The sequence below is a fragment of the Vombatus ursinus genome, unplaced genomic scaffold (assembly GCF_900497805.2).
Source record: "Vombatus ursinus unplaced genomic scaffold, bare-nosed wombat genome assembly UNPS02014772.1, whole genome shotgun sequence".
Classification (NCBI taxonomy): Eukaryota; Metazoa; Chordata; class Mammalia; order Diprotodontia; family Vombatidae; genus Vombatus; species Vombatus ursinus.
In genome coordinates this window covers 37174189-37191943 of record NW_020954550.1, presented here as the reverse complement: position 1 = coordinate 37191943, position 17755 = coordinate 37174189, and the positions used below count along the sequence as shown (strand labels likewise).

The following is a 17755-nucleotide window of genomic DNA, read 5'->3' as shown; positions in this document are numbered from 1 at the left end:
ATTTCTAAAATATATAGAGAATTAGGTCAAATTTATAAGAATACAAGTCATTCCCCAATTGTCAAAGGATATGAAGAGGCAGTTCTCAGATGAAGAAATTGAAGCCATCTGTAGTCATATGAAAAAATGCTTCAGATAACTATTGATTAGAGAAATGCAAATCAAAACAACTCTGAGGTACCATATCACACCTATCAGATTGGCCAACATGAGAAAACAGGAAAATGATAAATGTTGGAGAAGATGTGAGAAAATTGAAACACTAATGCATTGTTGGTGGAGTTGTGAATTGATCCAACCATTTTGGAGAGCAGTTTGGAACTATGCCCAAAGGGCTATAAAAATGTGCATACCTTTTGACCCAGCAATCGCACTTCTAGGTCTGTATCCCAAAAGATCATAAAAATAGGAAAAGTACCCACATGTACAAAAATATTTATAGCAGCTCTTTCTGTGGTGGCCAAGAATTGGAAATTGAGGTGATGCCCATCAATTGGGGAATGGCTGAAGAAGTTGTGGTATATGAATGTAATGGAATACTGTTGTGCTATAAGAAATGATGAGCAGGCAGACTTCAGAAAAACCTGGAAAGACTTGTATTGGACTGATGCTGAATGAAGTGAGCAGAACCAGGAGAACATTGTACACAATAATAGCCACATTGTGTGATGACTGACTTTGATAGACTTATCTCTTCTCAGCAATGCAAGGATCTAAGACATCTCCAAAAGTTCCATGATGGAAAATGCTATCCACATCTAGAGAAAGAACTATGGAGTCTGACTGCTGATGGAAGCATACTATTTGCTCTTTTTTCTTCCCTTCTGTTTTGTTTTGTTTCTTCTTTCTTGTGGTTCCTCCTATTGGTTCTAGTTCTTCTTTACAACATGACTAATGTGAAAATATGTTTAATAGGAATGTATTTGTAGAGTGTATATCAGATTGCATGCCATCTTGGGGAGGGAGGTGGGAAGGGAGGGGGAGAACATTTAAAATTCAAAAGCTTATAGAAGTGAATGTTGAAAACTAAAAATAAATAAATAAATAAATTTTTTTTGAAGGCAATTGGGGTTAAGCGACTTGCCCAGGGTCACATAGCTTGTAAGTGTCAAGTGTTTGGTCTGAGGCCAGATTTGAACTCAGGCCCTCCTGACTTCAGGGTCGGCACTCTATCCACTGCACCACCTAGCAGCCCCAAGTTAATTTTTTTAAAAAATAGTTATGTTGGAGGATAGCTAGTTAGTGCAGTGGATAGAGCACTGGCCCTGATGTCAGGAGCACCTGAGTTTAAATCTACCTAAGACACTAGTTGTGTGATCCTGGGCAAGTCACTTAACTTCTATTGCACCTCCCCCCCCAAAAAAACCAAATAAACCAAAAAACAACCATATTGAGAGAAAAATGAGGACCCATAAAGAAATAGGACCTTTACTTGGGGTGGGTGAGAGCTGCCCAATTTTTATTTTGCATCTCCCTACCAGCAAAAATTATCTTTGTACGGGAAATGACAGAACAAAAATAGCCAACAAGGAATTGATACCCAAAATAAGTAAGGAGATTGTAAGAACTGATGAATTCAAGCCACCTGACTCAGTTCCTGAAAGAACTAGCAAATGAGATTACATAGTAATAATGTAGTATTATAATAATATATCAGTAATATTGAAAGATCTTAGAAAACAGCAAAGGAATCAACTGAAGAAGGGCAGTTGTCCTTTTAAAAAACAAAAACAAATTCTACAAACTATGGGTCAACAAATTTTACCTTTATTCCTGGGAAAATTCTAGAATAGATTACTAAAAAAATGGCTGGTGAACCTCTAGAAAGAGAAATGGTAATACTGCTTCATCAAAAACAGGTCTGGACAGACTAACTTCATTCCTTTTTTGACAAGATTACTAAACTAGTAGAGAAGAGTCATGCTGCAGATACTGTTTACCTAGATTTTAACAAAATTTTTAATGAAGTATAATATTATTGTGAAGAAGATAGGATGGATTTGGTGCTAATGGTTGGATCGCTGGACTTGGAGATTTGTTATTAATGGTTCAGTGTCAATGTGGCAAGAGCTCTGTAGTGGAATGGCCTTAGGAAACTGTGCTTGACCTGGTACTATTTAACATTTTTATTAATAACTTTGACAGAGGCATAGATAAGATGCTCATCATATTTTGAAGATGATACAAAGTTGGGAAGAATGACTAACACACTAGATGATAGAATCTGTCAAGAACTAAAATGTTCTTGATAGGCTAGCATTGGTTTGAATTCGCTAAGTCAGTTGTAGACTTCTTTAAGCAACCAGTCAGCAAGCTTTTATTAAGCCCCTACTGTGTGTCAGACTCTGTGCTAGGAGCTAGGGATACAGATACAGATAACAAAAAATGAGAGTCCCTGCCTTCAGTTTAGAAATGAGTGACAAAGCACATGCAAAATAGATGCAAGGTAAGCTCGCAGAAGAACTAGTAGTTGGGGAGACCAGGAAAGACCTCATGCAGAAAGTGGCACTTGAGCTTCATCTTGAAGAGCACAGAGATGCCAAGAAGTGACAGTGAGGAGAGAATATGATAGGCAGTGCAGAAGTCTGGACATTGGAGGTAGAGTACTATTGCATGAGGAACCACAAGAAGGCCAGTTAGGCCCCAGGGGTGGGGAACCTGTGGCCTTGAGGCTGGACCATAGAGTGTAAGAAAGAAAGTAATGTGTAATGAACCAGGAAAGCCGATATGGGGCACAGTTATGAAGAGCTTTAAATATCAAACCAAAGGTGTTTATATTGGCTCCTAGAGATAAGGAGCCACTGGAGTTTTTGAGTAGAGGGTGTGATGTATTCAGATCTGTGCTTTTGGAAAATCACAAGAAGACTTTAAAATAGAACATTTTCCATCACAAGTAGGGGTAAGGATTTTGATCTGAAAGCCCTGGAAAACTGTCCCAAATAATCTGTTAGTTTGAAGATATAGATTTTATATCCCTACACAGGAGATGAAAACAAAACATATTTAAAACCAGATGGGATTTGGTTTATAGTATGGGCTAGCAGCTGGAAAGTATCAGGAAATGGAGTTTCAACATAGTAATGTGTAAGATATAATATTTTGAAGGGTCTCGGGCTTCCTCTCTTTCAGAATGTATAGAAAGATAGTGATGGTGTTTAGATATATGCTATACAGACTTATACGATATTACACAGGCATTGATTTGTTTTTTAGTAACACTTGTGAAGTGGGTACAAGTGGGATTTTTTCTTAGTGATTTTAATAGCGCCACCTGCCTATTAGCAAATTTATAAACTTACTGATTTTCACTTTAAGATTAGGTAGATTGGAAGATGACATATTTGATATCTATCTATATATCTATTTATCTGTCTATCAGCTGATTTACCATTTATGCCACTGATTTTTTTTTAAAGGGCACACTAAAACCCAGTATATAATTCGTCATGCTTTGCAGCTGCTTTGCTCTTGTAAAGAGTTAATGCAACAAACCTAAAATATTTTGGAATTTAGAGTCAGGCTTCTGGTTGTGCTTTTTTATCCCCACCCTTGTTTCTGCCTTATTTTCCTCTCTGCAAGAAAGGAAAATCCTTTTGTTTGAGTGCTTTAAAATCTTGTAACTCCTGGTAGTCATTTTGCTGATGATCTCCAACTCCAGCTCCTTGTGGCTGCTAGAACTGAGTATTTACTGACTAGGTTGTGGTCCTATCGCACTGCCACATTATAATGCTCAAAGGAAAGCTGGTTTGGGTTTAAAAGACCAAAGCTAATTTTATGCCAAAATGGAATTTAACTTGGGTAGCTAATGGAAGCCATGAATGGATTTGCATGTTTTGTAAGATTAACTAGATCAGTATAAAGAATAAAATACCTTATTAACCAGATTTGGAAATTCAGTAGATTACAATATGCAGACTAATTGCAGAACCTTTTTTTAACACTGAAGTACTCTCCTTAAGATGGCCTCTTTCATCTTAACATGAAGACTTAGTACTGACTGTTCAAGCACCTACATCACCATATCTACCAAGGGTGTGTTCCCTTTCCTTGGATTAAAATAGGTCTTAGACTCTTCAGTCAGTGTTTCACTGTAAATCTGCTGTTCAGGATGCCACAGTCCCTACCTGCCCACACACATACCCACCATCCCTTATCCAAAGAAGTATCTCTGAAGGGAGGAGATGGAAGGAGATATTTGTTGAATGATTGACTGAGTACACCTTTTTCTGAGGATTTATAGCCTGTCTTACGGTGGCTTCTTTAGCTTTCAGGGAGGCACGTGTACTGTTGTTAAGTATGGCCGGGGATGCATGTTTGACAAGTTAGCAGTGTGGCAGCTCTACTTTCTCTAGCCATGCCGTCTCAGGGTTTGTTTGGGTTGGCTCATGTCCAATACCCTGCTATAAGATACATTTCCTTGACAGTACAAAATGTGGAACCACATTAGCTGCAGAGTTTAGAAAGGTTAGCTACACACATACAATAAACATTAACAAACAAAAAGGCCCACCCACCTTTGACCTTGAATTCTGTTTTGTCATTCCATGTTTTGGAATCACTATAGTCTTTGATTAATAACTGCCTTAGAGTAATTGAGTCTTAAGTGTCCATTCCCTCAGTCAGACCACTCACACACCTCCCTGTTGGCTGCTTTGCTTACTTATTATAGCAATGGTCAGGGTACTGGAAAGGTTGTTTATTTGAAGCAGCCTTCATTTACCTTCTCCTTCTCCAGTGCCAGAAGGACTGTAAACCCTGTCCTCCTCACCACTCCCCCCCCCATATGTCCTAAGTGCTATCCAATGTGTTTATCTGCCCAATTGGTCTGGAAGGAAGGGTATGTGAATCGGGATACAGGAATACTCACCAAGGTTGGACTTTTCCAGGAGGCAGTCAAGAATGTGTGGTTGGCCTGTGTGGACATGCTGCCTTTGGAAGGTGCCTGTTGGCTTAGTTTCTTGGAATTTGTCTACCCTGATTTGTGGCCAAATTCTGTAACTCCCTCACTTGAACTCATATTTGAGAACCAGCAGATCTTGAATCAGTTTGCCCAGGCTTCAGCATACTGAGCAAGAGATTTCTTTATGCATGAGTTAGGTGGTTGGACAAAATTATCTTTGAAGTACTTTTGAGTGCTAACATTCTGTAATTCTATTAAATTAAATCAACTGCCAGGTCAGAATCCATTTGGAGGGTTGTCAATGATCCTTTCATTTCTTTTTCTTTTTTTCTTTTTTTTGGTAGGGGTTTCTGAAGGTCCTGGCCCCTCTTCTGTCCTGTGTTATCTTTGTGTTTCATCTCTATCTGTGTCATACACTTCTCATCCTCTAGCACTAGAGTAAAAACAATATGAGAGAATAATCAAGAAATTATTTTTACTATCCCTAACAGGGAATAATGAAATCTTCACTTGAACATTGCTTAAATAGTTTTATATGTCCTTGAACAATCTATGTAGTCATTTTGCTACAAATATGTTGGTGGCTCTTCTAGCTTTATCATCTAACTGCATGTAGCCATTAGGAAATTCCTAGTGATCTAGGGTGTCATAAGACCACAAAGAGGAAGGTCAGGCCAATAATCTCTGTATCACTAATTGCTCTATCAGAGAGGGTCAGATATTGATCCAATATCGGAAGAAGAAGCTGGAAAAGACAGCTGTAACCATATTTTGGGAGAATGAATTCCATTCCAAGTTCTATTTCAGTGAGTTTTCTTTTTACTACAACTCTGAAGGGTAGATCCCTAATTTTACTTTTTTTTTTTTCATGTTTCTCTATATGAAGGTACCTACTGTAGCCTCACATTCCACATATCTGCTGTTTCTGAGAATATTTTGTAGTCCTGGAAAAGTAGGGGTACAAGGGGGGACAATTAGGGCCACTAATCTTTTTGAGGTATCAGTGCTTTCTCCCCTGTTGACTTTATTTTCTTTTCTCTGCTCCCCTTATCTCTGCCATCGCTTCCATTACTGTGTGTCCCTTCAAAAACCAAAAGTGAAGGTTGTAGTTTTGTCTGAGCACTTTAGGGAACAGATTAGGAAGGGACAACAAAAACTTTGGGGTCCATTGGATCCAAAAGTGCTGTGAGTTTTCCTCACTGGCAGTGATATCACATGATCATATGACCCATTCAAATCTATAAAATGTGTTAAGACTTTTGATACCATTATGCACATTTTTTCTGCTTTATTTTTATTTTTTAAATCTAGGAGGTAAGTGAGATATAGGTGAATGACTACAAATGGACACTGTTGTTCCCAAACATATTACAAAATTCTGATCTCTATGAGCAAAACAATAAATAAATAAAAGAGCTGGACCTCAGTCTGTCATCCAGAGGGACATATTGTGTGTGTAAAAGCATTAAACATTGAGATCCCAGTCTGCTTCAGTGGTGAGCCTAACTCACTTATGTGGGCCCAGCATTCCAAGATGCCAGCAACACATGCTAGTGGAGCTGGGAAAGGCTAACTTTGTGGTTTTGATACTGTCAGGAAAGGGGGGAAAATGTCAAGAAGGGAACATCCTTTTCATTTTTAAAGGGTGTCATATAGACACCAAGTGATGAGCTAAGAACTAAACATTATGAATATAATTGTGGTTCAGAAGAGAGTCACCTGAAAATTTATCAGTAACAATTTTGAGGAGGAAGAAAGAGACATGTTTCACTTAATAAACTAGTAGTCAGCTGAAATTCCAATATATTAAAATGCATTAACAGGAAGCAGAGCAAGTTATCTGATGTTCCCGTCTTCTTTCAGAGTGTGGTACGCTGCCTGTGGCATCCGAAGCTAAACCAGATCATGGTTGGAACCGGAAATGGATTGGCTAAAGTGTATTATGATCCCACCAAGAGTCAGAGGTATTTTATAAGTATAACTTATTGAAGATGAATAACAACAATGGCGGTGGAGGAGGGGAGGGAGATAGGTTTTTCTTCTTTTACTTTGTTTCTTTTCCCTTTTATGGGGATCTGCCCTTTGGGAAAATGCAGCTGGTATGAGTAAGGCCTCCTAGCACTAAAATGTTGAACCAATAGTACTGGGCTTCAGAGAGGGTTTTGGTATCCTTGTTGATCCATACAGAATTCACAGTGTTTGAGAGTTTCCAGGGGATTTGTAATTCCTTTATGGAATGTTGAGTGCAGGAAAAAAAAAATCCTGTTTTCCTATAACCCCCCCCAACCCCCCCCCACCCCCAGTCCACAGTGTGCATTAGGAGGGATGCATGCACAAAGTTGGGAAATAGAAATGAAAATAGCTTGTTCTTTCTACGGGTACTAGTTGAGATGTTTAGTAAGATTGTTCTCTGCCAGCAGATAGAGACAGCATAATTTTATTTATTTTTATACACACACACACACACACACACACACATTTATTCATTCATTCATTTATTTTCCCAGGCATCAGGCTCAGAACGTAGGTGTTCCAAAGATATACTTCTCTAAAAGCACAACATCTTAATTTGATCCTTCAGCTATTTCCATTTTCCTCACATATGTTATTGCACCAAGATTTGAAATTTTTTGTTCTTTTCCAAAAGGTCATTCATTCTGTTTTCTTTTATGGAGAAAACTGTGGTTTCTAATTGTGGGGAGATTGACCAGCCAAAATAGGCTGGTTTGTCTTTATTCTTTTAAAGGATGGAATGATTTAGTTTTAATCTTGCCCAGTTAGTGAATATTTATTGTCCGTGATTAGGTGCAGTGTATCAAAGCTGCTAGTCCTCTTTTCTCTTCAGGGTGCTGTACCCTCCCTTATCTAGAAAAACAGACCTACTGTGCTACATGAAACAAGTTGTCATTTTGTTATCTAGGAGACTGAAAGCAATGGATATAACTGAGATGAGAAGCCCATTTCTTTTGAGAAGCTTATTAACCCTGATGTAACACTCATTCAGCAAATTCCAAATCCATTCTTTTAAAAAATTCATTTTTCCTTGCTGATATTAAAATAGACATCCAAGCATCCTTTGTAAGAATACTTGCAAAAGTATGGGGTTCCTTGCACAGAGCCAGCCAACTCAGCTCCGTCTTGGGCAGCAGCCCCTTAGCTCTTTCCAACATTACCTGTCATACTGAATTCCAGACAGTTATGTGGGTTCTGTTTGAGATGTGGATAGATGCCCTTCAGAGTATAGACCACCCAGGCTACTTTCTTCTGTGTCCTAGGCTAGAATTTGAACTCTACGTTCTTTGAGGGTAAAAAGGACAGATACTTAATGGTCTCTACAAGGCTGTCTTTATGTTTTTCTTTAAAAAGTAACTATAAAGTTTTTTAAAAATAGCATCTAAATTCTATCCGTTTGCTGTATTGTCTCACTATTCCCATCACTTGCCAACAGCCATTGAGTGGTATATTTCCTGTTTTCTAGGTGGAATTCCATTATCTTGGAAGTTCTATCTATTGCCCTTAGCTTGACCACTTCTGGACTTTGGCAGGATGGCATGTATAGAGTAGACTTCCAAACAGAAATGTCTGTTCATTTCAACACATACTTTGTTTCTAGGACCAAAGAAAATGACTTTTTCTTTCTTTTGTTTTTCCTCTTAGGGGAGCAAAATTATGTGTAGTTAAAAACAAAAGGAAGACTAGACAAGCTGAGACTTTAACCCAGGACTACATCATAACTCGTAAGTGATTGGAATGATTTTTAAAAGTTACGTCCCTTGTCTCCTTTCATGTGGTATTGATTTCATGGATTCTGAGGGGGGAAAAGCCTTCAGTTTAGGCATATATTGAAAAATTATTTCATTCATATGGAAGGTACTACCAGTCATGCAATATCTTACTTACTTAACTTGTGTGATTCATCAGACAAAGACAGGACTGTTGGATTCCTCATGTCACTGTTACAACCCAGAAGGGAAAATCCCAGCTGGTGTAAACCATCATTATCAGGGTTGTGATCCTCTGAAAAACCCACAACCTAGCCTAAGATCATGGGATGAGGATCCAGACCTATGTGTGTGAAGTTAAATTATGTGCAACAAGATATAAAATCTCAATAAAGGTGAATTGGTTCTCCAAGATTTATCAGATGTCATTCTGACAGGGAATGTAATCTAATTGGCCTGACAAAACTTGCTTTTTACAGAGACGTGCTGATTATTTTCCGTTAATGGATGCCCTTCTAAGTGACTAAACGACTGTCGAGAAAGAAAACCGAGTACCTTTTGAAGAGGCTCAGCAAGTCCCACAGTGCCCACTAGCCTGGCCAGTGCCCTTGTGTCATATCCAGGGGGCAGTGTGTGGCCAGTGGTTCTGCCTAGCAGATCAGACATAAAACCAACCTCCTTAGAACCTGGGTTCATTAAAGATATCCCATGACATTTTTTGCAAGAGTAGAAGTGTTAAACTCGGTGTCATGACCAAATTCCAGCTCATGTAATTACATGCGGCTTGCTTAAATTCCCCCCTGCCCCCACCCCACCCTTAAAGTCGTTTGAAGTAGAAAAGCTATTTTTCACTTGCCCTCCTAAAAATACTGTTGTGCATAGAGGCTGTTCTCCACTGGCCTGCCCCCCCAGGGTAGCTGCATTTCACTGGTGAGTGATGTGGTCTTGGTTCCTGGGGATGAAAAAGTGCTTCCAGATCTTTGCTATGAATGGCTATATAAATTTTAGTCATTTGTATTTACTGTGAAAAACATCCCTACACCCCAACCCCCTGGAAAAAAAAAAGTTTTCTTCTTGAAAGAAGTCAATCTTTATGTGAGCTTTAAAAGGAATTATGCTGACAGTTTTGCTCCAATGACAAGTATTTAACACTCCCCTGCACTTACCCCAACCCCAAAATAAAACTGTTATCTGACCCTCAGTATATAGAGAAGTGTTACTTTGATTTTTTTTATTTTGTAGAGTCATTTTCATATACAAGCCTGTAGCTCAAGTCACCACTAAATTGCCCAAACCAAAAGTTCAGGCACCCCACTACATTCAGGGCAACCTTTATCCTAGTTTTGTTGGCGTACAGTGTCTCTCTCTTCCGGCCTTCTACTGTTGCTCAGTGTTGTCATACTCCTCCTTGGACTTGGTCAAAGTTCAGTGATGTATGAAGTGATTTCAGTGCTATGAAGCATCTGGGGAAATTTGTGGGGTGGAAGGCATGCTATATACAATATAACTGTTAGTTATTATTCATCTTTGATTTGTGATGGATAATCTTAGGAAGTCCCACGGAAACTGAGTTTAACTGCTAATCAAATTTTATTAGCTTACAAATGGTTTGGGAAGTATATTTTCATAACTGAAGCCTGTGACATGGATTTAACCATGTTTCCTGTGTGCAGTTCCATTCCAAGAGAGGTGAACAAGTGACTCTAAAAATCTCAAAACTAAATGGGCTAATTGGTTACAGTAAGACTGTCTGCTGTTAAAAATGGAGGCTGTCATTATGCCTTCCATTTCATGTTTCAGTTAGTCATTCTTTAGCTATGTTTTTGGATGGAAGAGTTATTATTAAAATGAAATTTTTTTAATGTGACTTCCAGCTCATGCACTGCCTATGTTCCGCGAGCCACGCCAACGCAGTACAAGAAAACAGTTGGAAAAGGATAGATTAGATCCTCTGAAGTCTCACAAACCTGAACCTCCTGTGGCAGGCCCAGGTAAGTATGATCTGTTGGTTTTATAGGTTCATTAAACAACTAGGGGAAAATATTGCAAACTCATATTTTCTGTTCCTTTAAGATTTCCTCAGATTATTGTTTTAATAAGCTATAATAATTTTGACCAGAATTTCCAACACATAAACATCATGTGGAACTTCAGACGAGTAAGAAGGTAACCTGAGTTTCTCTGCTTACAAAATGAGGGTACCTTCACTCTCTTGACTCTATAGGGATAACAGTAAGAACTAGACCTGTAATTTCCTTGGAATAAGGAAACTGTCTTCATCCAGTTCAGGGTGGCATCTTTTCTACCACTTCCAGTCTCAGACAGTTACATAGACCACTGAGGGGTTGAGTAGCTTGCTCAGGGTCACTCAGGCTGTTTGTGTCAAAGGCAGGACTCAAGTCCCATTGTTCCTAAATTCAAGGCTGGATCCCTATTCACTGTGCCTCTCATATTGGCTTCACAAGAATACAAAAGTTCTTAGGATTTCCTGCAAATTCAATTCAACAAGCATATATTATTCTAGGAAGACAAAGACAAAAACTAAATAGTCCCTGTCCTCAAGGAGTTTACATTCTATTGGAAGGAAACAACATGGGCATAAGAAATTAAATATAAACTCTATGCAAAATAATTTCCTGGGAAAGGAGACTAGCAACCAGAGGATCAGGATAGACTTCTGGTAGGCACTTTAGGAAATGGAAAGTGTAGCTACGTGAATGGGGGTGTTATGTAGTGCACATTAGAATCCTAATAACTTCATCTGTCATCTCACAATTGCTCTTTGCTCTCTAAGTGTGTAGAGTTATAGAGCTGACCTCTCACCTGTGTTTTAGCCCTATATCACCTTCTGACTACAGTGATTTCTACTTAGATATCATTAAACTCAGCATGAACAAAACCAAACTATCATTTTTCCTTTTAATCAGTGTCTCCAACTAAGCTTCCCTGTTTGTATCAATGATGAATCTTAGGTTTATCTTTGATTTCTCCTTTTATTTAATCACTGGACCGTATCCTTGAAGCCCTTCTAATATCTGTCCCTTTCCATTCCCACTACCACTATCCTAGTCTAGGTTCTTAGGCCCTCTTGCCTAAATTACTACAGTACTGTGCTAAGTCATTTCACTACTTCTCATTTCTTACCTCATCAGGCCACGTTGAACATTATAACCAGATTGATCTTGTCAGATTGTTTTATTCATCATGCTTCTCCAGCTTAAAACTATTAAATGATTCTCTACTGACATAAAAGTACTGAATTTCAAATAAAAAGACCTTGGTTCAAATACCACACTTGTGGAGATAATAGCATCTCCAGAAAGGCCACATCTCCTGCCTCTTTCAAAGCAACAGCCACTGAAGATGAAGAAGAGAAAGTTCTTGCCACTAAAATCCTTGGTGCTGCCGAATGGTTTGACATTAGAAAAGAATATGGTCTGATCAGTGAAAATTGCAGTAAAAAAGAATTGTCATCCATCTTAAAGACCATTATACTTTTCCATCTGTCTTGTAGCTGAAGCCTGCCTTATATTAGAATATATTAGAACTTGAGCAAAGCAGGGACTTTCTTGCTTTTCTATTTCTATCTTCATCACTTAAGACAGTGCTTTGCACATAGTATGCACTTAATAAATCTTCGTTCATTTATTTTTTTAAAATAATATTTCCTCCCAATTACATGTAAAAAAAAATTTTAACTTTTTTTTTTAATTTTGAGTTCTCAATTCTATCTCTTCCTCCCTCCCCTCTTCCCTTTCTGAGACTGTTAGCAATCTGATATAGGTTATACATGTGCAATCACATAAAACATATTTCCGTATTAGTTATTTTGTCGAAGAAAACAAAAAAAAAGGTGAAAAATAGTATGCTTTGGTCTGTATTTAGATTCCATCAGTTTATTTTCTGGAAGCTGATAGCATTTTTCTTCATGAGTCCTTGTGGATTATCCTGGATGATTGTATTCCTGAGAATAACTAAGTTCACAATTATTAATTGTATAACATTCCAGTTCTGAGCCACCACAAAAGAAGAGATGTTATAAATACCCTTGCACAAATAGGTTCTTTTAGCCTTTTTTGGACCTCTTTGGGATGCAGACCTAGCAATGGCATTGTTAGATCCAAGAGTATGCACATTTTTATAGCCCTTTGGACATAGTTCCAAATTGCTGTCCAGAATGGTTGGATCACTTCACAACTCCATCAACATTGCATTATTGTCCCAATTTTCACACATCTCCTTAAACATTTGTGAGTTTCCTTTTCTGTCATATTAATGGGAAAATATTATTTAAAAAAAGAATAAATGAATGAAGATTTACTAAATGCTTACTTTGTGGAAAACACTGTCTTAAGTGATGAAGATACAAATAGAAAAGCAAGAAAGTCCCTGCTTTGCTCAAGTTCTAATATATTCTAATACAAGGCAGGCTTCAGCTACAAGACAGATGGAAAAATATAATGGTCCTTCAGGTCCAGTGGTACCTCAGAGTTGTTTTAGTGTGATTTAGTGATTTAGAGCATTTTTCCATATAACTATAGATAGCTTTGATTTCTTTGTCTGAAAACTGCCTGTTCATATCCTTTGACCATTTATCAATTGAAGAATGACATAGATTTTTGTAATGTTGACTCACTTCTCTATATATTTGAGAAATGAGGCCTTTTCAGAGATACTTGCTGTAAAAAATTTTTTTGCCCAGTTTTCTGCTTTCCTTCTAATTTTGTTTGTATTGGTTTTGTTTGTGTAAAACGTTTTTCATTTAATATAATCAAAGTTATCCATTTTATATTTCATAATGCTTTCTATCTCTTGTTTGGTCCTAAATTCTTCCCTTATCCATAGATCTGAAAGGTAAACTACTCCATGCTCCCCTAATTTACTTATGGCAGGCCTATACAACATTTGGCCTGTGGACTGCTTACGGCACACACGGCGCTTGCAGTCCATGAAAGGATTTTGAATAGCCCACGAAAAGTGTAGAGAATATAAAACAGACCTACACAATATGCTGCCTGTGGGCTGTATGTTGTACAGGCCTGACTTATGGTATCACTCTTTATGTCCAAATCATGTACCCATTTTGGTTTTATCTTGGTATATGGTATGAGGTTTTGGTCTATATCTAATTTCTGCCAAGTTGCTTTCCAGTTTTTCCTCTTTTGTTTTGTCAAAATCTTGAATCTTTGGGTTTATCAAACACTAAATTACTATGGGCATTTACTACAATGTATTGTGTACCTAATCTATTCCACTAATTCATCACTCTATTTCTTAGCCAGTACCAGATTGTTTTGATGATTACTGCTTTACAATATAGTTTGAGATCTATTATAGCTAGAACACCTTCTTTCACATTTTTTTTTCATTGATTCCCTTGATATTCTTGACCTTTCCTTCTTCCAGATGACTGCTATTATTTCTAGCTCTGTAAAATAATTTTTTGGTAATTTGGTTAGTAAGGTAGATTCATTTAGATGGAACTGTCATTTTAATTATATTGTCTCGGCCTCTTCATAAGCAATTAATATCTTTCCAGTTGTTTAGATCTAACTTTATTTATGTGTAAAAAATGTTTTATAATTGTGTTCATATAGTTCCTGGGTTTGTCTTGGTGAGTATTTTACATTGTCTGTAGTTAAATGGAATTTCTCTTTCTATATCATGGTCTTGGACTATGTTGATAATATATAGAAATGTTGATTTATGTGGGTATTTTTTTATATCCTGCAACTTACTAAAGTTGTTAATTATTTCAATTAGTTTTTTAGTTCATTCTCTAGGATTCTCTAGCTATACCATTACATCATCTGCAAAGAGTGATAGTTTTATTTACTCATTACCTATTCTAATCCCTTCAATTTTTAGCTAGAATTCCTTTTTTAAATTTTGGGGTTTTTTTCCATTTTAAATTCTGAACTGTCTCCCTTCCTTCCCTCCCTGCACTAGAGAAGGCCACCATTTGACAGATATATAAATATATGTAAAATGATACTATGCATACTTCTGTTTATCAGTTCTTTCTCCAGAGGCAGATAGCATCTTCCTTCATCAGTCCTTTGTAGTTGATTTGAGAATTTATAGTACTCAGAATAACTTGATTGTTCACATTTATTCTTCAAACAATATTACTGTTACTATATGCAACGTTCTCTTAGTTCTGCTCATTTCACTCGTTATTATTTCATGCAAGTCTTAACATATTTTTCTAAAATCAACCAGCTCCTCATTTCTTATAGCGCAGTAGTATTCCATCACAATCATATACCACAACTTGTTTAGCCATTCCCAATTGATAGATATCCCCTTAATTTGCAGTTCTTTGCCACCACAAAGAGAGCTGCTATACATATTTTAGAATATATAGGTTCTTTTCTTTTTTCCCTGATCACCTTAGAAAACAGATCTCAACCTAGTTGTGGTGTTGTGGGGTCAAAAGGTATACACAGTTTATTAACTCTGTGGGCATAATTCAAGATTGTTGTCCAAAATGGTGGAATCAGTTCACAGTTCCACCAACAGTGTATTAGTGTCCCAATTTTTCCATATCCCCCCCAAACATTTGTCATTTTCCCCTTTTATTGTTTTAGTCTATCTGATAAGTGTGAGCTAATGTCTCAAAATTGTTTTAAGACTGTATACAGCTTTGATTTCTTCATCCAAAAACTGCCTGTTCATACCCTTTGATCATTTGTCAATTGGGGATTGACTCATATTGTTATAAATTTGACAAATTTCTCTACATTTATGAGATATGAGACCTTTATCTGAGAAAGTGTATATAAAGATTTTTCCCCTGATTTTCTGCTTTCCTTCTAATCTTGGTTACATCGGTTTTATTTGTACAAAACCTTTTTTATTTCATATAATCAAAATTATCATTTTACATCTTACAATGCTCTATATCTCTTGTTTATTCATAAATTCTTTGCCTTCCCATAAGTCTGATAGGTAATATGTTCCATTTTCTTCTAACTTCCTTATGATATCTCCCTTTATATCTAAGTCATGTATTCATTTTGACCTTATCTTGGTAAGTAGTGTAAGATACTGGTCTATGCCCAATTTCTCCCAGACTGCTTTCTACTTTTCCCAACAATTTTTTTTTTTTTTACCAAATAGTGAATTCTTATCCCAAAACCTTAAATCTTTACATTTGTCAAACACAAGGTTACTGTAATCATTTACTACTTTGTATGTGTGTCTACTATGTTCCTCTGATCCATCTTTCTATTTCTTAGCCAGTACCAGATAGTGTTGGTAAATACTACCTTATAATATAGTTTAAAGTCTGGTTCTGTTAAACCTCCTTCCTTTACTTTCTTTTTTCATTAATTCCTTTGACATTCTTGACCTTTTGTTCTTTTAAGTGAATGTTGTTATTTTTTCTAGTTCAATAAAATAATTGTTTTGATAATTTAATTAGGATGGTATTGAATACATAGATTAGTTTCGGTAGGATATATAGCTAGCATTTCTAGAACAATATTGAATAATAGTGGTCATAATGGGCATCCTTACTTCACCTCTGATCTTACTGGGAAGACTTCTAACTTATCTCTATTACAGATAATGCTTGCTGATGTCTTTAGATAGATTTACTTATTTTATGGAAAGCTCTATTTCTTCATATGCTCACTGGTGTTTATAAAAGGAATGGGTGTTGTATTGTCAGTCTTTTTCTGCATCTACTAAGATAATTATAATTTTTTATTTTGCTTTTAATATGGACAATTATGGCAATAATTTTCCTAATATTGAACAGCCCTGCATTCCTGGTATAAATCTCACCTGGCCATAATGTATGATCCTTGTGATATATTGCTGTAATCTCCTTACTAGAATTTTATTTAAAATTTTTGCTTCAATATTCATTAGGAAAATTGATCTATAGTTTTCTTTCTCTGTTTTTGCTCTTCTTGGTTTAGGTATCAGCACCATATTTGTGTCATAAAAGGAATTTGGTAGGAACTCCTCCTTCACCTGTTTTTTCAAATAGTATATATAGTATTGGGATTAAGTGTTTGGTGAATTCATTGGTGAATCCATCAGACCTTAGGGATTTTTTCTTAGCAAGTTCATTAATGGCTTGTTCAATTTCTTTTTCTAAGGTGAGGTTAAATATTCTATTTCCACTTCTGTTAATCTGGACAATTTGTGTTTTTGTAAATATTCATCCATTAGATTGTTAGATTTTTTTGGCATATAATTGGGCAAAGTAGCTCTTAATAAGTGCTTTAATTTCTTTTTCATTGGTGGTGAATTTACCTTTTTCATTTTTTATATGGGTAATTTGGTTTTCTTCTTTTCTTTTTTAAATCAAACTAACCAATAGTTTATTTTTATTTATTTATTTTTCATAAAACCAGCTTCTAGTTTTATTTATTACTTCTATGGTTTTCTTTTTCTAGTTTTTTTTTTATTTGTTGCATGCGCAATTCATTGATCTGCTCTTTTTCTATTTTATTGACATAAGCATTTAGAGATATAAATTTTCCCCTAAGGACTATTTTTGTTGCACCCCACAAATTTTGGAATGTTGTCTTACTGTTGTCATTTTCTTTAATGAAATTATTAATTATTTCTGTGATTTGTTCTGTGACCCATTATTTAATTTAATTTAATATTATTTAATTTATTAAAATTATTTAGTTTCCAATTAATTTTAATCTGTCTTTCCACTTCCCTTTATTGAATGTAATTTTTATTGCATTTTGGTCTGAAAAGGATACATTTAATATTTCTGCTTTTTGCATATGATTGTGAGGTTTTAAATGCCTAATACTTTAGTCAGTTTTTGTGTAGGTGCCATGTAATGCTGAGAAAAAGGTGTATTCCTTTCTATTCCCATTCAGTTTTCTCAAGAGGTCTGTCATATCTTAACTTTTCTAAAATTCTACACCTCCTTAATTTCTTTCTTGTGTATTTTTTGGTTAGATTTATCTAGTCCTGTGATTTCCCCACTAGTATGGTTTCACTATTTCCTACTGTAATTTATTTAACTAATCCTTTAAAAATTTAGATGCTATACCATTTGGTGCATATATGTTTCATATAGATTAGTACTTCATTGTCTGTGGTACCTTTTAGCAAAATATAATTTTCTTCCTTATCTCTTTTATTTAGATCTGTT

At 36.2% G+C, this 17755-nt stretch overlaps 1 protein-coding gene across 1 annotated transcript in view; it reads left to right on the top strand.

Annotated features, from left to right (window-relative positions):
• Positions 1-17755, top strand: part of WDR70 (WD repeat domain 70) — a 328253-nt gene that overhangs the window by 296924 nt on the left and 13574 nt on the right. The window contains exons 14-16 of the mRNA XM_027863563.1: positions 6764-6864; positions 8558-8637; positions 10497-10613. Of these exons, the coding sequence (XP_027719364.1) occupies positions 6764-6864; positions 8558-8637; positions 10497-10613 (298 nt within the window). The remainder of the gene's footprint in view (positions 1-6763; positions 6865-8557; positions 8638-10496; positions 10614-17755) is intronic.